Raw genomic sequence first — 27,814 nt, 5'->3', positions numbered from 1 at the left:
CCCATTCAGACAGCGCACACACACTTAAACCCATTCAGACAACACACACACACATTTATACCCATTCGGAGAACACACATGCACACCCATTCAGGCAGCACACACACACACTTCCACCCATTCAGACAACACACACACTCACAAGCACAGGCATATACAGCTGTTCTGAAAACACTGATCCCTGTGGGAGTAGAGGAGAGGACAGCCTCATAGTATGTCCTAGAGTTACTCAGCTCTGTGTCTCCAAGGCCACTCACCCTCACCCTCACTCTCTCCAGCTCACCAGAGCTGATCGAGCCACTAAAAAGAAAGAAAGGGAAAAAGCCCATTGTCATGGAGCCACAACCCTATAGGACAGAGAAGAGCTGTCCCATAGGGTTTCCTTGGAACAGCTGGTGGATTCAAACTGGCGACCTCTTGCCTAGCAGCTGAGTTCTTAACCACTGTGCCACCAGGGCCCCACTGATCCACTAGCGATTGGAAAACCCCAGAGAGGCCCCTTTGCCCCTGCCATCTGCTGGGAAATTGTAACGCTAAAGTTTATTATTCCCCTCCCTCCTGCTTCCCTTCCTGAATCTCAGCCAACTTCTCCTTCTGTCTGGTTCCAGCGCAGGCTCCTAGCAGCCCTAGCTCCATGCACTGTGCACCAGGGTCCAGAGGAGAACAGGTAAAGCAGGGCTCCCCAGCCCAGTTGGCTCCTTTCCTGGGAGACTTTCTAGCACAGGACTCCCTCCAGAGGAGTCTCCAAGACTAGCCCTCAAAGCCCCCACCCTGCCTCACAGGCCCTCTCTACCCCCAGCTTCCCTCAGACCTTCCCTGGGAGGAAGGGACCACCAGACAGAGGGTGTGACTCCAGGGAGGTGGCAGGAGAGGAGGTAAGAGGTCCTGTTTGATGCCAAGATGGCCTGGCCTTTATCTCCACCCCCAACTAAGGTCTTGGTTACCGGGGGCAGGAGAGCGGTTTGGAAGGACAGGTAGGTGCTGAGTAGCCCTTGGTGAAGAGGGAGGCTGAGGAGGGCCCTGGAGCCCCCCTGTGGGGTAGCTGCTACAATAGAAGACTCATCAGGCATCGGGGACATGGGGGTCTGTCCTCCAACCTGAGGGCTCCCAAGGAGGGAGGCAGAGAGGAGGGCCTTGGGCGGGCAGTGGTCATACACCCTGTATGCTAGTAGAGGGGCGAGGCGGCTAGGAGCATGGAGCACTGGCTGGACCAGACCCCCAAGGCTGTGGAGGGTGAATGTGGAGGACCACAGCAGATGGGGCAATGGGGAAGGTGCAGCAGGTTTAGAGACAGGCTACCCCCATACTGACACCCTTGAGAGAGAGGAGGTTGCAGCTTGGTGACCAGGGCCCACTGCAATGTCTCAGCGCCCCCCCCCCCCACTGCCTGTCCTCCCAATGCCAAAAAAATCTTTGAAAATGTAAACTGTTCTGTGCCACCTTGTCCTCACTGATGCTCCTTCCTCCTCTCAGACAGCATGTCCACTTGTGCAGGGACTGCAGAGGGCGGTAAGCTGGCCCCTGTGGTACCCGAGCCCACCCACATCGACGTGCACATCCACCAGGAGTCTGCTCTGGCCAAGCTCCTGCAGGCCACGGGCTTCCAGCTGCAGTCCTGGGCCCAGCCCAAGGGCACCGCCTCCCAGGCCCCAGGTAGCAGCCGGCTGCTGGTGGCATCCTGGGTGAGTATGGCCAGTTTCCACGTGGTACTTTCGCTCCAATTAGCAGCACGCAGCATGTCGACTCTCTGTTCTGGCTTTTTCTCACTTGCTGACCTTCTCAATCAAAGCTGTGGGTCTGGTCAGCTGTAAGCCAAAGTGATGTGGGGGTGGGGCAGTGTCTTTTCACAGCCCCACTGGGTGCAGCCCCGTACCCTCCCTCCACCAGGCTCAGGGTGGGCTGGCACGCATTGGCACGCGTGCTTGTCTGGGGGTTTTAACCATTAATGCCCCGAGTGTAAGGACCTCAAGCTGCCCTGAGATTTGGGGCAGAGGCTGACCCTGCACCCACACACTCTGGGAACTGGCTCTCTCTCTTTCAGGTGACGCAGATCGTGCTGGGCGTCTTGAGTGGAGTCCTGGGAGGATTTCTCTACATCTTCGAACCCTCCTACCTGGTGGGCTCAGGGGCTGCCATCTGGACAGCGGCAGTGGTGAGTGGAGCAGGAAGGAAGGCTGACGGGGGCTGGAGGAGGGGCAGGTGAGGACCTATCAGAGGCAGTAAAGACGCTGCTGTCATTCCCATCACCTTCATCACCATCCCCATCAAAACTGTGTTGTGGAATGTTAGCGATCACAAAGACCTGACGTCATTAGGCCCATCCCCCTCTCTGCAGATGAGAAATAGCCCGGGAGGGGGGTGAAGCCTTGTCCAGCTGGCAGCCAGCCCTCCGATCCCTCCCAGTGCTTTCCCGCCACATTGCCGCCCCCACCGTCCACAGCTAACACCACCTCATCTCCCGCCTTTCCCGGGAGACAATTTTGCCGCATGGGGGGTCTCCAGAACCAGCTCCTGCAGCTCCCACCCTGGCTCACAGGCCCGTTTCACCTGAGATTCCCTCAGACCTTGCCTGGGAGGAAGGGACCACCAGACAGAGGGTGTGACCCAGGAAGTGGCAGGAGAGGAGGCAAGGGGTCCTGTTTGATCCCAAGTGGACTGGCTTTTGCCTCTACTTCTCAGGCCTTCATTACAGGGGCGGGAGAGCAGCCCTGACAGACAGGTGGGTGCTGAGTAGCCCTTGGTGGGGGAAGGTAGTCTCTGGGGACCTGGCTGCTACATCCAGGTGGTCTTGTTCCATCCACAAGACCCCCACCCTTGAACTTACAGAAAACATGATGCTACTTGAAAGCAAGATGGTGTGGAAGGGGGCCTTGAGGTGGCAGTGACCACATGCACGGTTAGATGTCACCGCAGCAGTGTCCTGCAGCCTTGGGAGCTCACCCAGGCCCCATGCTAGGGAGGGGTCTGCTGGGCAGCTAGCTGTTAGGGCAGTCACAGAGGGAAGAGAAGGGGCATGAGGGATGTTGCCCTTCCTGCGCTCCCCCTGTGTTCCCGCTTCAATTTCTCCCCAGGCTGTGCTGGCTGGAGCTGCTGCCTTCCTTCGTGAGAAACGGGGTGGCGTCTGCTGGGTGAGTTCAGGAAGGCCCTCAGGCTGGGGTCACCCCAAGCCTCCTGCCCCGTCATGCCTGCTCCACATGGCCCAGCCTCCACCTCCCCAGGCTGGGCTCTAGAAGAGACTGTGAACTTGCCACCACGGCTTCCGTCTCTCCCCACAGGGCTTTCTGAGGACCCTGCTTGCGCTGACAGCTTTTTCCACCGCTGTTGCTGCCATTAAAATTGGGGCTGATGGCTTCTACTGGAGCCACTTCTACAATGGGGCCTATGTCTGTGACACTTCCTCCCGGCGGAGCTGGCCTACCCCACCGCCCAGCACACTGAGTCCCGAGGAAGCCAGAAGGCAGCACCTGTGTGTCTCCTACATGGACATGCTGAGGGTGAGTGGGCCGGAGGGGGCTCTCCACCAACGATGTTTGCTACCCACTCAGCACCTGGTTGGGTGGCTGGGACCAGAGACGCAGCATGAACAGGAACAGTTCCTGCTGCTGGGGCCTTACAGACCAGCGGGAAAGACACACCTTAAGATACTAATAAACGCTGCAAGCGTTCAAAGGCTGGGAAGAAGTTTTTTTTAAGAAGAAGTGCTCATGTGGAATTCCTGCTCCCCTGGATCCTCACAGGTCCTGGAGGTTGTCAGAGAGCCCGGTCACAGCCAGCCCGGCGCTGACAAATGGGGGTGGTACAGGGCCGTGTTGACCCCACTAGGGCTCCCATCCTAGCTCTCCCCAGAAGCTACAGATGTGGGACTAAGGGGTGGAGCCTGCATGTGTCCGTGTGGAGCAAGGACAGAGCAGGGATGGCAACAGGCGCTCTATGCCCATGGCTTTGTCCTCTGTCCCCAGGCCCTGTTCACAGGCCTCAAGGCCATGCTCCTGAGTGTCTGGGTTCTGCTGCTGGTGGCATCTCTAGCCCCTCTGGCTACCTTGGCCTCTCTGTGTCTGCGCTGCTGCAGAAGACTCCTACCTGAGGAGGTAAGTGCAGAAAGTGTGTCTGTGTGTGTTTGGGGTGGTGTGGCTGTCCAGAGGGCACAGGAGTTGTGAATGAAGGGATGGAAAGGGCCTGGTATAGTGAGTCTCACCTGGCACTGTGCCTTCCCCAGCAGTGGCCCAGCCCGGACAGATCCTGCCTTGCACCAGGTGGCCCTGGAAAGTGCAGATCCCTGCCAGGGCTTTGGGGCAGTCCACATCAGGTGCCATGAGGCTGATGGGCTCTGGCTGGCTCCAGAGCCAAGCCGCCCTGAGGGAGAGGAATTGCCCTTTCCCTCCCCATCAGGGTCATCTCGCCACTCTCCCCCTTAGGAAAGGGAGCAGAAAGAACTGCTGGGGATGGAATGCAGCCCTGCTTGTGCCTGAGCACTGGTCCCTGCATCTGACCCAACCGTTATCCTTCCCCCACACCCAGCCACCATCCTGACTCCAGCCCTTTTCTTACCCACCTTCACCATCCTGCTAGCTGGCTTTGTATCCCCTCTTGAGCAGTAATTGGATAATAAACTCTCTCATGGTCTTGTTCCCAGTTTCTTGCTTGGTTATTCCAGGGAAGTTCCCTTGGCTGGGGGATGCATTGGGGAATGAGCCAACAGCAAACCTAAGATGTGCCTTCCATGGCTCCCCAACTCCTACCTGGGTCCTTAAGCTGCCGGCCCTGAAACTAGGTTCACTTTGAGGCTGACCCTGGGATTGTAGATCTAAATGCCCAGGCCCCAAGTTCAGAGAGACCTGAGCCAGTGAGCCCCACTCTCTGCCATTTGTGTTCTACAGGGAGAATGCTTGGCAACTGAGAATTAGATTTGTTATTTTGTTGGAGGTACTAGGAAATAGATAACATACCACCAAGATGAAATCACTTTAGGGGTCACCATGAGTTGCCATGAGTCGGAGCTGGCTCAACAGCAACTAACAATGGCATGAATAAGAAAACATTAAAAAGATCAGGCATATTTTTTAAATTCCAAAGAGAACTTCTATAAGTGAAAATTATAGTAATTAGAATAAAAACCTCAATAAAGAGACTAGACATAGCTGCAGAGAAAGGTAGTAAACGAGAAAATAGATCTGAAGACATCGACTGGAACACAGTTCAGACAGTAAAAGGAGATGGAAAATAGAGAGGTAAGTTGGAGAAGGTCTCGGATATATCTAGACAGAACTCAAAGAAGAAATAGAGAGAACAAGAGAAAAGTGATATTCAAAGACCTTACTAATGGCTGAGAAGTTTTATGAATTAATAAAACACAAGAATTCTCAGAGACAAGAAGCACAACAAAAACAAAGCAGGCTAAATAAAAAGAAATCCTCATCTAAACAAATCAAAGTAAAACTTCAGATAACAAAGAGAATCTCTTACAAGCAGTCGAATGACATTAACTAAAAAAATGACAATATTATATCACTCCCCTCCTGGCAAGGAATGATTAGAGTTAACGAGTTATAATGTGATCATTAATGTTGTGTGTCAACTTGGCTGGGCCATGATTCTCAGTGGTTTGAGAGTTATGATGTAATTTGGCAGTCGAATGATGATGTCATCACTTCCATGATGAGATTTGATGTATTGTGATCACCTCCATGATGGGATCTGCTTTGAGCAGCCAGTCAGTTGAAAGGGAGTTTCCTTGGGGCATGGCCTGCAAAGAATATAAGTGGACATTCTGGCAAGGCTTGTGGGCTTTTACTCACTCTGGATCTTGCATCTGGCTCCTGTTCCCCTGACCTCCAGTTCTTGGGACTTGAGCTAGCAGCTTACATTCAGTCTTGCCTGCCAATCTTGGGATTCGTCAGCCTTCCCAGGCTGTGAGCAAGAGCCCTGCTGTCTGACCTGCTGATCTTGGGTTCACCACGCCCTGTGGCTATGTGAATCAAGAGAAACCTCCAGCCTGACCCACTATCTGGGGACGTTCCAGCCTCTATAACCACATGAGCCATTTCCTTGATATAAATCTCTCTATATATATTTATACACTTTACTGGTTTTGCTTCTCTATGTATTTATACACTTTACTCGTTTTGCTTCTCTAGAGAACCTAGCCTAAGATATATAAGATCATTGTATTGTTTGAAAAAAGGAGTAAAGATGATTAAATTTAGACTTTCATTCATTCCTGTATTTATTCAACTAACAATTTAAATATTTAGACTGAAAAAACCAACCAACCAAACAAACCCATTGCTGTCCAGTTGACTTATAGTGACCCTATAGAACAGAGCAGAACTTCCCCATAGGGTTTCTAAGGAGTGAGTGGTGGAATCAAACCACCTACTTTTTTGATTAACAGCTGAACACATAGCCACTGCACCATCAGGGCTTAATTTAAATATTTAGGCTAAATGTTTTATTAAAAATTCAAAGGTAGTAACTAAAAGAATAGAAATACAATTTCATTGTGGGGACAAATGTGAAATTAGAAAAAATTCAATCAATGCAAAAGAAGAGGAGATAAAAAGAAACATTTAAAAACTGAAACAAATAGAAAGCAAAAAAATTAGATGATGACTATACATTAAATTATATTAGTAATATAATTCTAATTATATGCCCAAGTGCAAATCTCAGCACTCCACTTATTGGCTACTTGACCTTGGATCAGTTACATAAACTTCCTGAGAAACAGATTGTTCCTTTGTAAAATAGATTGAAAGATAAAAAAAAAATTGTCTAAAAATTGGCAACCTTGCATAGGAATCAGCTAAACAATGTGATTACTGATGACAAAAATTGGGGAGAACAAAAGGTACTAACCAATCCCCAAGTCCTCTCTCTCCCTTACATCAAAGGAACTAGAACACAGTCCCCAAAAGGGGATAGTAAACGCATTAACCAAATCTGTTGCCGTCAAGTCAATCCCGACTCAGAGCAACCCTATAGGACACAGTAGAACTGCACCGTAGGGTTTCCAAGGAGTGCCTGGTAGATTCAAACTGCCAATCTCTTGATTAGCAGACGTAGCTCTTAACCACTATACCACCAGGGTTTTCCAGGGATAGTATACCCCCCTGAAAACTCTAGAACTGGTATTAGAAAAGCCAAATTATATCAGTCATCAGTGCAACTGAACTATGCAAATGCCACAAAAGATATAATCTTCCGACAGTGCATAAAGCCAACAATGAGGCACCCTTTGGCACTTTTTATTCTTCTTTCATTCCTTATAATAGATTCCCTGGGTATTAACTGAGCACATAGCTTCTCAGAATAGGGAGTAGATGTCCCAGCCTCCTTTGCAGGAAGATCTAACCAAATGATTTAATTCTGGGCAGTGGGACTTAAGAGAAAGTCTTGTATGCACCTTCTGGAATCACCCTTTATGAGAGAGCTTAGACTCTGTCATGGATTGAATTGTGTTCCCCAAAAATATGTGTTGAAATCCTAACCCTTATACCTGTGGATGTAATCCCATTTGGGAATAGGATTTTCTTTGTTATGTTAGTAAGGCCATGTCAGTGTAGAGTGTGTCTTAAACTTAATCACTTTTGAGGTATAAAAACTTCAGATTAGGCACACAGATGAGCAAATACAAGCATAAATGCGGGAAAGATAGATGCCATGTGGAGATCTCCAAAAAACCAAGAAACTGAGGAATACCAGGGCTAAAGAAGCTGAAACAAGTGTCATCCCTCAGAGCCAACACAGAGAGAGCCTTCCCCTAGAGCCTCGTCTTAGTTATTTGGTGCTATTATAACAGAAATCCACAAGTGGATGGCTTTAACAAAGAGAAATTTATTCTGTCACAGTTTAGGAGGCTAGAAAGCCAGGGGAAGGCTTTCTCTGTCTTAGGCTGAGTTCTCTAGAGAAGCAAAACCAGTGAAGTGTATAAATACATATAGAGAGAGATTTCTATCAATGGAATGGCTCACACAGGTGTAGAGGCTGGAATGTCCCAAGTCTGTGGGTCAGGATAGAGACTTCTCTTGATTCATGTAGCCACAAGGGTTGGTGAACCCAAGACTGGAAGGTCAGAGAGCATGGCTTTTGTTTACAGGCTGCAAAGATCCACGAATCCTAAGAATGGCAGGCAAGACTGAAGGTAAGCTGCTAACTCAAGTCCCAAGAACTAGAAGTCAGAGGAACAGGAACCAGCTGCAGGATCCAGAGCAAGTAAAAGCCCATGAGCCTTGCCAGAATATGTGCTTATATTCAAGGGAGGCCACATGGCCAAGGAAACTCCCTTTCAAATGATTGGCTACTCATAGCAGATCCCGTCATGGAAGTGATCAAATTATATCAGATCTCATCATGGAAGTGATCACAACATCATATGACTGCCAAACCACTAAGAATCATGGCCCAGCCTAGTTAACACACACCTTAAACATCACACTCTGTAGGCTGTGGGGGAAGGCCTTTGTCATCAGCCTTCCTCTGTTGAGAAGCTTCTTAGTGCAGGGACCCTGGATCCAGAGGACTCACTATTCTTCTGTTCTTGTTTCTTGGTTGTATGGGGTCCCTTTCTCTCTGCTCATTTCTCTTTTTTATATCTCAAAAGAGATTGACTTAAGACAAAAACTAATCTTGTAGATTGAGTTCTGCCTCATTAGCATAAGTGCCACAAATCCTACCTCACTAACATCATAGAGGTAGGATTTACAACACATAGGAAAATCATATCAGATGACAAAATGGTGGACAATCACACAATACTGGGAATCATGTCCTAGCTAAGTTGACAGATATTTTGGGCGGACACAATTTAATCCATGACATTCCACTCTTTGGTCCCCCAAAATTTATGTCCCTGGCACATGTAAAACACATTCACCCCATCATATCATAACAAGTCTTAAATCACCTCCGAGTCAAAAATCCCAAAATTTCTCTTCATCTGTGAAATCAAGAATACAAGTTATCTGCTTCCAAAGTACAATGGTGGAACAGGAACAAGCCGGACATTTCCATTACAAATGGGAGAAATTGGAGGGAAAGAAGGGGTAACAGGCACCAAGCAATTCAGCAGAACACATTACATTAGTCCTCAAGGCTTGAAAATAATCCTCTGTTCTTTGAGACCATTTACACCATGGCCCTGCCCTCCAGACTCAGTATTGGCCACAATCTCTGGATTCTGAGTGAAGGTCCCTCAGCCCTGAGTGGACATCCACTGGAATGGCAACTCTGCTCCCTTGAAATTGGGTGGCTCCATTCTCCTAATCGAGTGACAACTCCACCCTTTGAGACTGAGGCAGCTCTGCTTCCTGTGTTCCTTGTCTCTTCAGCTTCCGTTTCCTGGTTCCTTGGCCTCTCGACCCCTTGGTCCCTTGGGCCAGGCCAGTGTCTGCCCTGCTGGGGCAAGTGTTCCAAAGCTCTTTAGCTCTACTGATAATTGCCTAGGGGCACCCCACTCTACCAGAGAGCCTCCTATGCAAAGGCACTCAGCTCTCTGGCTCCGTGGGTTGGCTCCAGTGCAGTCTCTTGCTGGTCTTCTGGCTCTGCTGCTGCTGTTTCTCTGCTGCTGCTTCTTGCCGTCTGCTCTCTTCACTTCATCTTGAGTCCTCACCAGAATTGTCGAACTTCCATAATTCTACTCACAGTCTCTTCGAGGCAACTGCTTTGACATTTTAGGTATATGTTAGAGCAGCACCCCACTTTTGGTAGCAAATTTTGTCTTAGTTTTCTAGTGCAGCTACAACAGAAATGCCACAAGTTGATGGCTTTGACAAAGAGAAATTTATCCTCACAGTCTAGGAGCCCAGAAGTCCAAATTCAGGGTGCCAGCTCCAGGGGAAGGCTTTATTGCTCTGTTGGCTATGGGAGAATGTCCTTGTCATCAATCTTTCCCGGTTAAGGAGCTTCTCAGCATAGGGACCGGGGTCCAAAGGACATGCTGTTCTTCTGGCTCTTGTTTCTTGGTGGTATGAGGTCCCCCTGTCTCTCTGCTCACTTTCTCTTTTATATCCTGAAAGATTCCTGCCTCATTAACATAGCTGCCACTAATCCCACTTCATTAACATCATAAAGGTAGGATTTACAACACATAGGAAAATCACATCAGATGACAAAATGGTGCACAATCACACAATACTGGGAATCATGGCCTAGCAAAGTTGACAGATATTTGGAGGGGGACACAATTCAATCCATAACAAGCCTGTACCCTGAATTCAGACCTCTAGCCTCCTGAACAGTGAGAAAATAAACTTCTGTTCTTTAAAATCACCCACTTGTGGTATTTCTGTTATAGCACCACAAAGAAACTAAGACAGGTACCTTGCCGTCTATGATCTCTTTCCTGATGCTTGGAATGCATACGTGATAGCTGGACCTAGAACACACCATTTTGGTCCATGAGGTGATTTGGGAACAGATCCTCTTCATTGAAGACCAACAGGATAGAAAAAATGTAACCCATGGCACAATGCTCCAGACCTGGGCTGCCTGCCTGGATGTTTATGTGGGTTATTTTGCATATTCTCTCATTTATGGCCAGATATAATTCTAATTAATACATTCTCACCTCAAAAAGAATGAGTTAACCTTGTCCAGGCAGCAAATTGTGGATAAAGTCCAGTGATTTAAAGAAAGATTATCTCCCAGAGCAGAAACTGGAGCAGCACAACTTGATGCTAGTTATGGATCTAATAAAAAAGAAAGGAAAAAAAAAAAAAAGGCATTGTTTTGGGAAATATTTTTAAAATGAGAGTTTGGAAAGAAAAATTAGACTGTGATTAACTAGCATCAAACCAAAGCAAGAAATGGCCAGATTCTTATTTTTACTTGAATTGTTTCATCAACAGGCATGTTGGCACTACATAAGACGTAAAGCAGATAAATCCCACCATCATCACTAACTGCATGTTAAGCATCAGCACGAATCCAATCCCCAAAATGTGGGGATGGATCCAGTCCTTGCCTTCTCACTTCTGTATTCTCATCACTCTCTCCCTCTCTGACTCTAGCCACTCAGAGCTGAGTAAGAACTCACAATTTAGAAGGACACCTTCTTTCAGACTACCAAGTAGGCAGATGCCATTCCCTGCTGGCTCTCACTGCCCCTGTAGGTTTGATAATTCACGGAATCTCACAGAGTATACTACACTTCAGTCTACAGATTTATTGCAAAAAAAAAAAAAAAATCCAACAACAACCAAAGAGACCCGTACGCGAGGCTTGGGATCGGCCCTAGCTCAGAGCTTCCAAATACCAAAGAAGGATGAGCTACCCTCTCTGGATCATGGTCAACAACCAGGAAGCTCATTTCAGCCTTAGGGTTCAGGGCTCTCATCTGCCTCCCCACATGGCCTCCTGAGGTTTAGTCAACATTGTGCACCCAAGTGATCCCTCTTGGTCTGGTCAGCCCCCACTCATTAGCCAACTGTGGTCCCGTTCTCAAGAACCAAGAGCAAAGGCCAAATTGCTTAATAACAGGTGAGTCATCACCTTACAACATCCCTCCATATCCTATTGCCTGGATAAACTGAGGACACACATGTTATCCCACAGGGATGTTCTGTTTTGATCTATTTTATTCCAGTGAGCTCGTGGTAAGCCATGGTGCTCCACTGACCATATCCCATGAACACCCAGTCCCTGACACACAGCCCTGCCAGATGCCTCAAATACAGTAAGCCCTACTTCCCCCAAGGCTTGTTCACAACCTTGCCCACTGACTTCCCCCAGAAACTGTTCTTATAACTGACAGGAAACTTGTAACCATTTAGTAGTGGCAGTGTTGTCCTTTCCTGACATACCTAGCTTTGTGCTTACTACTCAGTTCTTCCAAAGAATGTGTTGTGATATACATAATATATCCTTAAGTTTGTGTGTGTGTCTGATATAATTAATAAACTAGTTAACACTAGTTCACTAATTGTTATCGGTTAACTTTTTTTTTTTTTTTTGTAACATAAAAATAATTGGCAGTATAAGCAAATGGATCTTTGTTCTTAGGTCCATTTTCTTCAGAGAAATAAAATTTCAAAGTATAATAGTGAAGACAAACAGCCTCACCAGCTGCAGAAGATAACTTTTAATAAAGTGATTTCTGACAACTGTTCCTAAAACATAAAAAACTACAAAGTTTATAGTTGTTTTGATTATTATCTTCTACAAGAGAAGAGAAATGAAAAGTGCACACTTCCTTGGACTTGGAACTTTCTTGGGTTCAGTGTCTGTTCCCTACTAGATTTGAGTTTGTGGGCCTTAGTCCTAATCATCTGAAAAAGTTACATATGTATCTCAAAAAAAATTATATATGTATATTCTAAAAGGGAAATAAGCCCTTCAGGTTTTGCAGTGCCAAAAAGAGATGCAAGCACCCTCTCGATGTGAAGTTCCCTCTTCTCTGCCAATCCTCTTGCCAAGTCTCATAGCAAACCCTGACTTTCTCCAGGAAGCCATCCTGATGGCTCCAGCCACTACTGACGGCTACTTAGCAGAGGGCAAGACTTGGACTGCTTCCTAGGTGGCTCTCACACCATGGAACAGGATGCCTGATCTGGACAAAGGATCATAGGTTTGAGACCCTGAAAGGCCAATGGAAGACAGCTACCTGCTGAAGGGGTCCTCAGCAATAGTGGGCATGACAATCAGAGTAGGGTTAACCATGGCCCCAAGAAAAACACTCTATCTGTCAGGGTCCATGCAGAAAACAGATAGCACTCTCAAATTGAGTAATATGGGAATAATTTAATAAAGGGACTATTTACAAAGATATTAGTAAAGTGTAGGAAACTACAAGTGACAGGGGTAATGACAAAGGAGGGTGTCATTATCCCTAGGACTAAAGGATGAGTAAAGGGAGCGATTATCAAAACACGGAGACAGAAAAAGCTGATGGAAATGGCTGTTTGATTTGAGCTGTCACCTTCTCTAGAGAGACACAGCCAGCCTTACAAACCTGCAGAGAGGGATTTTGGGGAATAAATGTTCAAACTACCTCTCTCTGATCTGCTACTGGTGTTTCCTATTGGTCAAATTCAATAGGAAGTCGTAGGACCTGACAGCCCAATGATGTGATCCATATAAAATAGTGTTTTGGGGCGTAATAGAGATAGGTGGAAAATATATCTGGAGATGAAAGAGAAAGATATTCAGAACAATTACCCACATGTCTTTTGTTAGTGTGTGAAGAAACAATATACAAAAACTTCCCAAATTTGGCAAAAAACATAAACCTACAGACTCAAGAAGGTTGAGGAACACTAAACATGATAAACCTAAAGAAATGTAAGCCTGGACACATCGTAATCAAACTGCTATTAACTGAAGACAAAGAAAAAATATGAAAACAGCCACACAAAAATGACACATTACCTATAGAAGAAAAATGATACAATTACTGCAAATTTCTCCTCAGAAACCATGGAAGTCAGAGGAAGTAGCACATTTTTTAAGTGCTGAAAGAAAAGAACTGCCAATCCAGAATTCTATGTTCAGTGAAAATATCTTTCATCAGAAACGAAGGAAGAGTAAGATGATGGTAAAAATCTGGGCATTTATTATACTTCTCTTGAGTTTTTTAAAATACGTTTGGCAGTTAAAAACAAGTGTAAAAAACATTAACTGGCTTTTCAATGAATGTAGATGTAATATATGAGACAGCTGTAAGTGGGGGAAGCTAAAAGGACCTAGATATTGGTAAGGTTTCTACATCCTACTGGAAGTAGTAAAATACAGATTCTAAATAGACTGTGAAAAGTTAAATATGTACATTGTAATTCCTAGAACAACCACTAAAAGAACTTTTTCAAGAGATATAGCAAAAACCACAGTGTATAAATTAAAATGTTGTTGTTGTCGTTGTTAGGTGCCGTCGAGTCAGTTCCGACTCATAGAGACCCTATGCGCAACAGAACAAAACACTGCCCGGTCCTGAGCCATCAGCTGTTTCTTCGCATTTTGAGTCGTGCCACATCAGCAAATGAAGGTCCCGAAAGCTTTACTCCATCCATGTCATTAAGGTCGACTCTACTTTGAGGAGGCAGCTCTTCCCCAGTCATCTTTTGAGTGCTTTCCAACCTGGGGAGCTCATCTTCAAGCACTGTATCAGACAATGTTCCACCGCTATTCATAAGGTTTTCACTGGCTAATGCTTTTCAGAAGTAGACTGCTGGGTCCTTCTTCCTAGTCTGTCTTAGTCTGGAAGCTCAGCTGAAGCCTGCCTTCCATGGGTGACCCTGCTGGTATCTGAATACCAGTGGCATAGCTTCCAGCATCACAGCAACACACAAGCCCCCACAGTACGACAAACTGACAGACAAGTGGGGGTAAATTAAAGCAGAATACTAAAAAATGTTCAAATAGTCAAAAAGAAGACAGAGAAGGGAAACAGAGTATTAAACAGAAGAAACAGAAAACAAATAATAAAATGGTAGAACTAATTAAAGCATATAAATAATTACATTAAGTATAAGTTGCCTGAACACAACAATTAAAAGGCAAATTGTTGGAATGGATTTTTTTTTTTAAGTGACGCAGGAGTATTGTCAGCAAGATGACAATACTCCCATCCCTCCACAGAAATGGGGGGTGGGGGGAAAGAAACTGCCAGAACCAATTTTGTCCAAATGCTGCAAAGTAGTCAAAGGTTTACAGCAACCAAGCAAATGATTAATCAAGAAAAAGGCAATTTAAAAGCAACAGGAAAGTGTTGTATCTTTTTTACTTGGCTGTGCCTCATCCCTTCCCCAGGACAGTGGCTGGCCTAAAGATGATTGACCGCTTTCCCAGAGTAAAACCATGATCTCTGGTTTATGTGGTGTCAGAGTAGACCTTATTCCCATATTATTGAGTTTGCCTCATCTAACCTGTTTTGTGATTACCTAAAGGACTAACCCAAGATGCTCGTTTCTTTTTCACTAACTTCAGAACTCACTCGGGTAGAAAAGCATCAGACATTGCTTGAAAACAATGTAAGGCAACCAATCATCCCATAGCTGTCTGGGGCAAAAGAGTACAATTGGGATTACAATAGGCTGCTTAAAGCCTATGATTAAAAGCTGGTGATAGAGTTTTTTGTTTTCTTTTCTTTTGTTTGGTAAATTAGGGCAATCAAAAGCACCCATGTATATTGGAGAATTTAGAAAGGCACACATACCTAGGGCAAGACACATGCTCAAAACGTATCTGAAAAATCCCTGAGCTTTCACCTTGGGCAGAATTATAGGCCCAGGGAAAACCTGGCTAACTATTGAAGGAGTGTCCCAGAACAGAATCATTTGGAAAGACTGGGAGAGAGGTGTTGTTGCTATTTTGTTGTGGCTTTGGCTTTCGGTTTTAGAAGTATTTTTTAGCTCCTAGAATTCAAGGAAATCTCTGTCAAAACACTACCTGAACACAGTAAAGGAACAGACTTCAGCAACCACACATGACAAGAAATATAGTCTTTGCAAATAGTTTGGAAAAGTCACTAAACCAACAGAATATTCCAGTCTTCAATGATTACAAAAAAAAAAAAACCAGCAAACCTGGGGAAAAGTAAGAATCTGATTCCCTAAGTTACCATATTATAATATTCAACAGGCTTGTTTAGAAAAAAAAAATCACAAGACATACAAAGAAATAGGAGAGGATGACCCATATCACTCATTCAAAGAAACAAAATAAAAGGGCAAAGCCCATCCCTGGAGAAGCCTACACATTGACCTTCTAGACAAAGAATTTAAAACAACTGTCTTAAATATGCTTACATAGCTAAAGGAAAATGTAGACAAAGAACCAAAGGAAATCAAGAAAACAATGTATGAACAAAATAAGAATAGCAAAGAGATAGAAATTATTAAAAAGAGCCATATAGAAATTCTGCAACTAAAACATACAATAACTGAAGTAAAGAATTCCCTACAGGAGTTAAAAGGCAAATTCAAGCTGGCAGAAGAGAAAAAAAAGTGAACTTGAAGATAAGACAATGGAAATTATCAAGTTTGAGAAGCAGAAAGAAAAAGAATGAAGAAAAATAAAAAGCCTACGCGACTAGAGGGCAACAATCAAAAAATGTGGTATTGGCATGAAGATAAAGACAAATGGACTAGAACAGACAGCCGAGAAATCAACCCGTACATCTGTGGTCAATTGATTTTCAACAATGGTGCCAAGACTATTCAATGGGGAAAGAAAAGTCACTTTAACAAATGGTGCCGGGAAAACTGGATATCCACACGCAAAAGAATAAAGTTGGACCCTTACCTTACACTTTGTACAAAAATCAACTCAAAATGGACCAAAGATCCAAATCTAAAAGCTGAAGCTATAAAGCTCCTGGAAGAAAACAGTAGAAAAGCTTCATGACTTTGGATGTGGCAATGGATCCTTCGATAGGACACCAAAAGCACAGGCAATAATAGAAAAACGGATAACTTGGATGTCATCAAAATTTAAACTTTTGTGCATCAAAGTATGCTATCGAGAGAATGAAAAGACAACTTTCAGAATGGAAAAAAAGATACTTGCAAATCATATATCTGATAAGGAATTAACTTCCAGAATATATGAAGAATTCTTAAAACTAAAAAAAAAGAAAAAAATCAAAAAATGGACAAAGGATTTGCATAGATAGTTCTACAAAGTAGATATACAAATGGCCAATAAACACGTGAAAAGGTACTTAAAATCATTAGTCATTAGGGAAATACAAGTCAAAACCACAATGATATACTACTTCACACCCACTAGGATGGCTATTATTTAAAAAAAGAAGTAAATTAACAGGTGTTGACGAGAATGTGGAGAAATTGGAACTTTTGCCCATTGCTAGCAGGAAAGTAAAATGGTACAGCTGCTGTGGAAAACAGTTTGGTGGTTCCTCAAAAAGTTAAACATTGTATTACCATTTGACACAGCAATTCCATTCCTAGGTTTTACCCAAAAGAGTTGCCGGTAGGGAATCAAAGAGATACTTGTACTCTGATGACCGTAACAGCATTATTCACAATAGCCAAAAGTTGGAACCAACCCAAGTGTCCAACAGACAAACAGATAAATAAAATGTGGTATATACACGCACTGAAATATTATTCAGCTATATACAGAAAAGGTGCCCTGGTGGGGCAGTGGTTAAGAGCTATGACTGCTAACCAAAAGGTCAGCAGTTAAATCCACCAGCTACTCCTTGGAAACCCTATGGGGTGGTTCTACTCTGTCCTACAGGGTCGCTATGAGTCGGAATCAACTCAACAGCAATGGGTTCGGTTCGGTTTCTATAAAGAAATCGAGTTCTAATACATGTTATAACATTGATGTACCTTGAAAATATTATGCTAAGTGAGATAAGCCGAACACAAAAGGACAAATAGTGTATGATTCCACTTGTATAAGATATCTATTACCGGCAAAGTCATAGACAGAAAGTAAAATAGAAATGACCAGGGGTTTGATGGAGGGAAGAATGGGGAGTTATAGCTTAATAGGTACAGAGTTTCTGTTTGGAATGACGAAAAGTTGTGGAAATAGATACGGTGATGGTTGCACAAAATTTTGAATGTAATTAATGTCACTGAATTGTTAAATGGTTAAAAAGGTAAAATTTATGTTGTCCATATTTTACCACATAAAAATGAAAACAAAAGTGACCCAACTATGTGTTGTCTACAAGAAACTCACTTCAAATAAAATTATATAGGTAGTTTGCATATAAAAAGATGGGAAAAGAGATGTCATGCAAAGACTAACAAAAGAAAGCTGGAGTGCCTTTATTATCACCTAAAGTAGATTTCAGAGCAAAGAAAATTACCATGGCTAAACAGAGACATTATACAATGATAAAAGGTCAATTTACCAAGAAGACATAACAATATGAAATGTGTATGCACCTGACATTGGAGCTTCAAAATACATAAAACAAAGATGCATAGAGCCGAAAGGAAAAATAGACAAATCCACAATTATAATTGGATACTTCAATGCTCCTTCCTCAGCAATAGAACCGGTACACAGAAAATCAACAAGGATATAGAAGAACCGACCCAAACCATCAACATCTGGATCTAATAGTCTTTATAGAACACTCCACAACCACAGCAGAATACACATTCTTTCCAAATGCTCGTGGAACATTCACCAGGAAAGACCATATCCGAGTCATAAAACAAAACTCAACAAATTGAAATTGTTGTTAAGTATCATCCAGTCCGTTCTGGCTCAGTCAATTCTATGCACAACAGAAGGAAACACTGCCCACTTCTGCACCATCCTTTGCAATGTTTGAGCCCATTGTTGCAGCCACTGTGTCAATCCATCTCATTGAGCGTCTTCCTCTTTTTCACTGACTTTCTGCTTTACCAAGCATGATGTCCTTCTCTAGGGACTGGTCCAAAATATGTGAGATGAAGTCTCACCATCTTTGCTTCTAAGGAGCATTCCAGCTTACTTCTTCCAAGACAGACATGTTCTTTTCTTCTGGCAGTCCACGGTATATTTGTTATTCTTCACCAGCACAATAATTCAAAGGTATCAACTCTTTTTCGTTCTTCTTTATTCATTGTTCAGCTTTCGCATGCATATGAGGCAACTGAAAATACCATGGCTTGGGTCAGGTGCACCCTAGTCCTCAAAACGACATTACTTTTTAATACTTTAAAGAAGCCTTTTGCAGCAGATTTGTCCAATGCAATATGTCATTTGATTTCTTGACTGCTGCTTTCATGGGCATGGATTGTGGACCCAAGTAAAATGAAATCCCTGACAACTTCAGTATTTTCTCTATCATAATATTGCTTATTGGTCCAGTTGTGAGGATTTTTGTTTTCTTTATATGGAGGTACAATCCATACTAAAGGCTTCATACATACAGTGCTTCAAATACATACAGTGCTTCAAATCATCTTCCCTCTCAGCAAGCAAGGTTGTGTCATCTGCATTTTGCAGGTTGTTAATAAGGCTTCCCCTAATCCTAATGCCCTGTTCTTCTTCATATAGTCCAGCATCTTGGATTATTTGCTTAGCATAAACATTGCATGATATAGGGAAAGGATACAACCCTGACACACACCTTCCCTGACTTTAAACCACACAGTATCCTCTTTTTGTGTTGGAACAACTGCCTCTACTTGGTCTATGTACAGGTTCCTCATGAGCACAATTCAGTGTTCTGGAATTCCCATTCTTCACAATGTTATCCATAATTTCTTATGACCTACACAGTCGAATGTGTTTGCATAGTCAATAAAATACGAGTAAGCATCTTTCTGATAGTCTCAGCTTTCAGCCAAGATCCATTTGACATCAGCAATGATATCCCTCTTTCTACATTCTCTTCTGAATCTGGCTTGAATTTCTGGCAGTTCCCTGTGAATCTACTCCTACAACCATTTTTGAATTATCTTCAGCAAAACTTTACTGGCATGTGAGATTACTATGCTGTTTGATAATTTCCACATTTTGTTGGATCATTTTTCTTTTGAATGAGCACAAATATGAATCTCTTCCAGTAGGTTGGTCAGGTAGCTGTCTTCCAAATTTCTCAGTTTAGACGGGTGAGTGCTTACAGTGTTGCATCTGTTTGTTGAAACATCTCAATTGGTGTTCCCTCAATTCGTGGAGCCTTGTTTTTTGCCAATGCATTCAGTGCAGCTTGGACTTCTTCCTTCAATACCATTGGTTCTCGATCATATGCTACTTCCTGAAATGGTTGGACATTGACCGATTCTTTTTGGTACAGTGACTCTGTGTATTCCTTCCTTCTTCTTTTGATGCTTCTTGTTTTGTTCAATATTTGCCTATAGAATCCATCAATATTGCAACTTGAGGCTTGAATATTTTTCTTCAGTTCTTTCAACTTAAAAAGTGGCAAATGAGTTCTTCCCTTTTGATTTTCTAATTCTAGGTCTTTTCACATTTCATTATAATACCTTACTTTGTCTTCTTGAACTGCTCTTTAAAATCCTCCATTCAGCTCTTTTACTTCATCATTTCTTCCATTTGCTTTAGCTGCTTTACATTCAAGAGCAAGTTTAAGAGCCTTTTCTGACATCCCTTTTGGTCTTTTTTCTTTCTTTCCTTTCTTGTCAATGATCTCTTGCTTTCTTTATGTATGCTATCCTAGATGTCATCCCACAACTCGTCTGGTCTTTGGTCATTAGCGTTCAGTGTGTCAAATGTATTCTTGAGATGGTCTCCAAATTCAGGTGAGATATATTCAAGGTTGTACTTTGGCTTTTGTGGGCTTGTTTTAATTTTCTTCATCTTCAACTTAAACTTGAGTATGAACAATTGTTGGTCTGTTCCACAGTCAGCCCCTGGCTTTGTTCTGATTGATGATATTGAACTTCTTCATCATCTCTTCCCACAGATGAAGTGGATTTGATTCCTGTACATTCCATCTGGCAAGATTCACATGTATATGAAAAAAAAATAGTCACAGTTTATGTTGTTGAAAAATGTATTTGTGATGAATAAGTCATGGGTCTTGTAAAATTCTAACATGCTATCTTCAGCATCATTTTTATCACCAAGGCCATATTTTCCAACTGCTGATCCTTCTTCTTTGTATCCAACTTTTGCATTCCAATCACCAGTAATTATCAATGCATCTTACTTGCATGTTTGATCAATTTCAGACTGCAGAGGTTGGTAAAAATCTTTCATTTCTTCGTCTTTAGCATTAGTGGTTAGTACCTAAATTTGGGCTTCCCTGTAGGTATATGGATATTGTCCTATCAGTGACAACATTGTACTATAGGGTAGATCTTGAAATGTTCTTTTTGACAATGAACGCAACACCATTTCTCTTCAATTTGTCATTCCCGGCATAGTAGACCATGTGATTGCCCAATTCAGAATGGCCAATACCAGTCCATTTCAGCTCGTTAATGCCTAGGATATCGATCTTTATGACTTCCATTTTTGATGACTTCCAGTTTTTCTAGATTCATACTTCGTGCATTTCATGTTCTGATTATTAATGGATGTTTGCAGCTGTTTCTTCTCATTTTGAGTCATGCCACATCAGCAAATGAAAGTCTCAAAAGCTTTGCTCCACTGAATGGAGAGGGACTGAAAACATTCCCATTGAGAGCAGGTACCAGGCAAGGATGCTATTTATCACCATTCTTATTTAACATTTGCTGAGGTCCTAACCAAAGCTATTAGGCTAGATTAAGAAATAAAAGGCATCCAAATTGGCAAAGAAGAAGTAAAAGTATTTCTGTTTGCAGATGACTTGATCTTATACACAGAAAAACCTAAAGAATCCTCAAGAAAACTACTGAAACTAATAGAAGAGTTCAGCAGAGTATCAGGATACAAGATAAACATACATAAATCAGTTGGATTCCTTTACCCTAACAAAGAGAGTGACAAAGAGGAAATCACCAAATCAATACCACATGCAATAGCCCCTAAGAAGATAAAATACTTGGGAATAAATCTAACCAGAGACATAAAAGACCTATACAAAGAAAACTATAAGAAACTACTGCAAGAATCTAAAAAAGACCTACATAAATGGAAAAACATTCCTTGCTCATGGATAGGAAGACTCAACATGGTCTTCCTATCCATGGTCCCCAGACCTTCTGTTAGCTCCAGACAGGAACGATTCCCAAAGCCAACTCTTCAGATAAGGATTGGGCTGGACTATGGGATAGAAAATAATACTGGTGATGAGTGAGCATCTTGGATCAAGTAAATACATGAGACTATGTGTGTATCTCCTGTCTGGAGGGGAGATGAGAGGGCAGAGGGGGTCAGAAGCTGGCCAAATGGACACGAAACAAGAAAGTGGAGGGAAGGAGTGTGCTGTCTCATTAAAGGAAGAGCAACTAGGAGTGTATAGCAATGTGTATAAAAGATTTTGAATGAAGAGACTGACATGGTTTGTAAGCATTCTCTTAAAACACAATTAAAAAAAAAAAAGAAAAAATTGTTTTCTGGCCAAAGCAATCTACAGATACAATGCAATCCCGATTCAAATACCAGTGACATTTTTTAATGAGATGGAGAAACAAACCACCAACTTCATATATAAGAGAAAGAGGCCCCGGATAAGAAAAATATTACTGCAAAAGAAGAACAGAGTGGGAGGCCTCACACTACCTGATTTTAGAACATATTATACTGCCACGGTAGTCAAAACAGCCTGGTACTGGTATAACAGATACATAGACCAATGGAACAGAATTGAGAATCCAGACATAAATCCATCCACATATCAGCAGCTGATACTTGAAAAAGGACCAAAATCTATTAAATGGGGAAAAGACAGTCTCTTTAACAAATAGTGCTGGTATAACTAGATATCCATTTGCAAAAAAAATGAAACAAGACCCATACCTCACACCATGTACAAAAACCAACTCAAAATTGATCAAAGGCTTAAACATAAAATTTAAAATGATAAAGATGATGGGAGACAAAATATGGACAACTCTAGGAGCCCTAGTACATGGCATAAACAGTACACAGACCTTTACTAGAACTGTACAAACAGCAAAAGCAAAATTAGATAACTGGAAGCTCCTAAAAGTCAAACACATATGCTCATCCAGAGACTTCACTGAAGAGTAAAAAGATTACCTACAGATTGGGAAAAAGTTCTTAGCTATGACATTTCCAATCAGCATCTGATCTCTAAAATCTACATGTTACCGCAAAAACTCAACAACAAAAAGACTAACGACCCAATTAAAAAATGGGCAAAGGATATGAACAAACACTTCACTAAAGAAAACATTCAGGTAGCTAACAGATACATGAGGAAATGCTCATGATCATTAGCCATTAGAGAAATGCAAATCAAAACTACAATGAGATTCCATCTCACTCCAACAATGCCGGCATTAATCCAAAAAACAAAACAAAATAATAAATGTTGGAGAGGTTGTGGAGAGAATGGAACACTTATACACTGCTGGTGGGAATGTCAAATGGTACAACCTCTTTGGAAATCGATTTGGTGCTTTCTTAAAAATCTAGAAATAGAAGAACTACCATATGATCCAGCATTCTCACACATTAGGATATACCCTAGAGAAGTAAGAGCCATCACACGAACAGATATATGCACACCCATGTTCACTGCAGCAGTGTTTAAAATAGCAAGAAGATGGAAGCAACCAAGATGCCCATCAATGGATGAATGGATAAATAAATTATGGTATATTCACACAATGGGATACTATGCATTGATAAAGAACAACGATGAATCTGTAAAACATTTCATAACATGGAGGAATCTGAAGGCATTATGCTGAGTGAAATTAGTCAGTTACAAAAAGACAAATAGTGTACAAGACCACTATTATAAGAACTCAAGAAATAGTTTAAACAGAGAAGAAAATATTCTTTGATGGTTATGAGAGGGGGAAGGGAGGGAGGAAAGAAGAGGAGGATTCAATAATTAGACGGTAGACAAGAACTAATTTAAGTGAAGAGAAGGACAACACACAATACAGGAGAGGTCAGCACAACTGGACTAAACCAAAAGCAAAGATGTTTCCTGAATAAACCGAATGCTTCAAAGGCCAGCATAGCAGGGGCAGGGGTTTGGGGACCATGGTTTCAGGGGACATCTAGATCAATTGGCATAATAAAATCTATTAAGAAAACATTCTGCATCCCATTTTGGAGAGTGGCTTCTGAGGTTTTAAACACTAGCAAGTGACCATCTAAGATGCAACACTTCTTCTCAACCCACATGGACAGAAGGATAATGAAGAGCACCAAAGACACAAGGTAAGCATGAGCCCAAGAGTCAGAATGGGGCCACGTAATCAGAGACTACATCAGCCTGAGACCAGAAGAGCTAGATGGTGCCTGGCTACAACCAAAAACTGCCATGACAGGGAACACAACAGAGAATCCCTAGGGGAGCAGCAGGGTGCAGACCTTGAATCCTTGTAAAAAGACCAGACTTAATGGTCTGAGACTGGAGGGACCCAGGAGGTCATAGTCCCCAGACCATGACCAGAAAATGATACTGGTGAGGAGTGGGCTTCTTGGATCAAGTAAACACATGAGACTATGTGTGCAGCTCTTGTCTGGAGGGGAGATGTGAAGGCTGAGGGGGACAGAAGCTGGCTGAATGGACACGGAAATACAGGGTGGAGAGAAGGAGTGTGCTGTCTCATTAGGGCAAAAGCAACTAGGAGTATACAGCAAGGTGTATATGAGGTTGTTTATGTGACACTGACTTGATTGGTAAACTTTCACTTAGAGCAAAATAAAAATATTAAAATAATAATTAAAAAAAGCTTTACTCCACATCATTAAGGTCGACTCTACTTTGAGGAGGCAGCTCTTCCCCAGTCGTATTTTGAATTCCTTCCAATCTGAGGGACTCATCTTCCAGCACTATAGCAGATAATGTTCTGCTGCTATCCATAAAGTTTTCACTGGCCAAGTTTTTAGAAGTAGATCACCAGGTCCTTCTTCCTAGTCTGTCTTAGCCTGGAAGCTCTGCTGAAACCTGTCCAACATGTGTGACGCTGCTGGTATTGAAATACCGGTGGCATAGCTTCCAGCATCACAGCTACATGTAAGCCACCGCAGTATGACAAACTGACAGATGAGTAATAGTTCTAACCATAATGGAATCAAATTAGAAATCAATAACAGAAAGATAACTGGAAAACCTCTAAACACTAGGAAATTAAATAGCATACTTATAAGTAACCCTTAGATCAAATAGGAAGTCTCAACAGGAATCAGAAAATTTTTTGAAAAGAACAACAATGAACATTTTACTTATTATAATTTCTGGGATGCCGCTAAAAAAGTGCTTAGAGGGAAATTTATAGTATTAAATGCTCATATGAGAAAAGAAAGTTTTCAAATAAATAAATAATCTAAGATTTGACCTTAAGAGACAAGAAAAAGGAAAGCAAAATAAATACAAAGAAAGCAAAAATAATAAAGAGAAGAAATCAATGAAATGGAAAACAAAAATAGAGAAAATTGATGAAATCAAAAGCTGATTTGTTGAAAAGATCAAGAAAATTGATATACTTTTAGAAAGAGTGACAAAGAAAATAAAGAAACAATGCAAATTACCAATATCAAGAATGAAACAGGGGATATCACTACATGCCCTGCAGACTTACAAGGACAATAAGGAAATAGTAAGAATAACTCTGCACATAAACAGCTTAGATGAAACCGACTGATTCCTCAAAAACCACAAACTACCAAAATTCTCCCAACGTGGAACAGATAAAATGAATAGTTCTATAACTATTGAAGAAATTGAATTCCTAGTTTACAACCTTTTGAAAAAGTTATCTCCTGACCTAGAGGGCTTCACTGGTTAATTCTACCAGATAGTAAAAGAAGAAATAACACCAATTCTACACAATATCTTCCAGAAAATAAAAGAGGCCTTGTTTCATGAGGATAACATTACCCTGATACCAAAATCAAAGGAGGACAGTACAAAAAAAAGGAAGCTGCAGACCAATAGCGTTCATAAAGAATCTAACAAAGAAAACCACACAATCATATCAACTGATGGAGAAGAGGCATATGACAAAATTCACCATCCATTCGTGATTCAAAGAAACTCCCAGCAAACTAGGCATAAAAAAGAACTGTCTCAAATTTATAAAGGTCATTTACCAAAACCCTACGGCTAACATTATACTTAATGGTGAAAGACAGAATGTTTTGGCCCTAAGTCTAGAGACAAGAAAAGGATATTCACTCCCACTACTCCCATCAGTATGATCCCAGAACTCCTAGACAGTACAAAAAAGCAAGCAAGAAATAAAAGGTATACAGATTGGAAAGGAAGAAATAACACTGCTCCATTTGTAGGTGACATAGTTAATTGTCTATGTAGAAAATCCCAAGGAATTTAGAAAAATAAAAAACTCCTAGAACTAAGAAGTGAATTTATCAAGGTCAATAGCAGAATACAAGGACAAAACTCAAAAATCAATTACGTTTCAATCTACGAGAAATGTACAATTGGAAATTGAAATGAAAATATCATTTACAACAGCTCCAAAAATAAAATACTTAGATATAAACCAAACAAAATATTTACAAGAGCTGTATGCTGAAAACTACAAAATGCTAATAAAAGTAATCAGTGGAGACCCAACTAAATAGAGAGATATACTGTGTTCATGGGTTGGAAGACTAAATATAGTAAAGATGTTAGTTCTCTCCAGATTGATGTATATATTTAATACAATTCAAATCCAAATCCCAGTAGAATATCTTATAGATATAGACAAGATTATTTTAAAATGTATATGGAAAAGCAAAGGAATTCTAATAGAAAAAACAATTTTTGAAGAAGGGTTACTTAAAATAACAGTAGTCAAGACAGTGTGGTATTGGTGGAGGAATAGACACATAGGTCAATGGAAATAGTCACACAGATACGGCCAATTAACTTTTGAGAAAGGTACAAAGGCAATTCCATGGAGAAATCACAGTGGTTCCAACTAATGGCTTTGGAATAACTGAATATTCATATGCAAAACAAACAAAAAAAATGAACCTCAACCTGAATCTCACACAGCTTATAGGAAAACCAACACATTGTATAATAGATTTAAATGTAAAACATAACTCTATAGAACTCGTAGACAAAAATGCAGGGAAAAAACTTCATTACCCGAAATTAGGCAAAAGTCCTCAGCACAGTTCAAAAAATGGATAAAACCTGAATTTATCAGAGTTAAAAACTATTGGTCTGAGAAAGGGTGTGTTAAAAGACAAGCTCCAAGCTAGAAGAAATCATTTGTAAATCACATGTCTGGCAACCTGTATCCAGAATATATGAAGAACTCTCAAATCTTAACAGAAAACAGTCTAATTTTTAAAAATGAGCAAAATCCTTGAATAGACACTTCATCAAATAAGTGGCAAATAAGTACATGAAAGGATGTTCAACATCACGAACCATTCGGGAAATACAAATTAAAATCATGATGATGTACACTTCACATCAATTAGAGTCGTTAAAATAAAAAATAAGAATACCAAGTGTCAGTGGGAATGCAAAATGGGAGAGCTGATCTAGAAAACAATTTGGCAGTTTCTTATAAATTTAAGCCTATACTATGTGATTCAGAACTCCTACTCTAGCAAACTTACCCTGGAGAAATTAATACTCATTTTCACACAATAATCTATGTGTGAATGTTTACAGCAGCTCTATTCATAATCACCTAACGTGGGAAACAACACAAATGTTCTTCAATGGGTGAATGGATAAACAAAATGTAAGAACATCCATACAATTGGAGAAGGAACTATTCATACATGCAAAAAACCTGGATGACTCTCATAGGCATTGTGCTGAGGGAAAGAAGCCAGTCTCAAAGTTTACATATTGTATGATTCCATTTATATTATTTTTTCAGTAAGTCAAAACTATAGTGATGGAGAACAGATCAGCAATCACCTGGGGTTAGGTGGGAGGAGGGAGTGACTAAAAATGGGATAGCACAAAGATTTTTGGTATCATGGTACTGTTCTTTATCTTGATCATGGTGGTGGTTAAACAAATCTACATGTGTATTAAAATTCATAGAACAGTATGCAGAGGGAAAAAAAGCAAATTTTAATATAATGATAAGTTAAGAAAAAAAAGTTTGGGATTGTTTCCCTGTCCCTGTCACAGCATCCAGATGAGTCCTTTCCAGATAAGTACATTCTGTTTCCCCATCAAGACAGGGACTGCAATGTGTGTGGCTTTAGCTGTATTTTCTTTCTTCTCTTTTTTTAAATTGTGCTTTACAGAGTGAATTTATTTCTCATTTAACAACTAATACATGTACTGTTTTGTGACATTGGTTGCCAAGCCCATGATGTGTCAACACTC

The 27,814-nt window shown here is 41.7% G+C and overlaps 1 protein-coding gene across 7 annotated transcripts in view; it reads left to right on the top strand.

Annotated features, from left to right (window-relative positions):
- Nucleotides 1-582: 582 nt before the first annotated feature.
- The window catches only part of TMEM176A (transmembrane protein 176A), a 177,940-nt gene continuing 150,708 nt past the window's right edge, over nt 583-27,814 (top strand). The window contains exons 1-8 of one of the 7 annotated variants that reach the window (XR_007514461.1): nt 583-667; nt 800-875; nt 1,474-1,682; nt 2,042-2,152; nt 3,072-3,128; nt 3,276-3,494; nt 3,960-4,088; nt 13,856-13,975. Coding sequence is in view for 6 of the 7 variants with exons in the window: in XM_049863019.1 (XP_049718976.1) it covers nt 1,479-1,682; nt 2,042-2,152; nt 3,072-3,128; nt 3,276-3,494; nt 3,960-4,088; nt 4,390-4,530 (861 nt within the window). In the remaining variant the exon portion in view is untranslated. The other 6 variants (XM_049863023.1, XM_049863019.1, XM_049863025.1 and 3 more) reach the window with 6 other exon arrangements.

This window comes from Elephas maximus, chromosome 20, assembly GCF_024166365.1.
Source record: "Elephas maximus indicus isolate mEleMax1 chromosome 20, mEleMax1 primary haplotype, whole genome shotgun sequence".
Classification (NCBI taxonomy): Eukaryota; Metazoa; Chordata; class Mammalia; order Proboscidea; family Elephantidae; genus Elephas; species Elephas maximus.
This window is presented reverse-complemented; position numbering and strand designations above follow the sequence as displayed.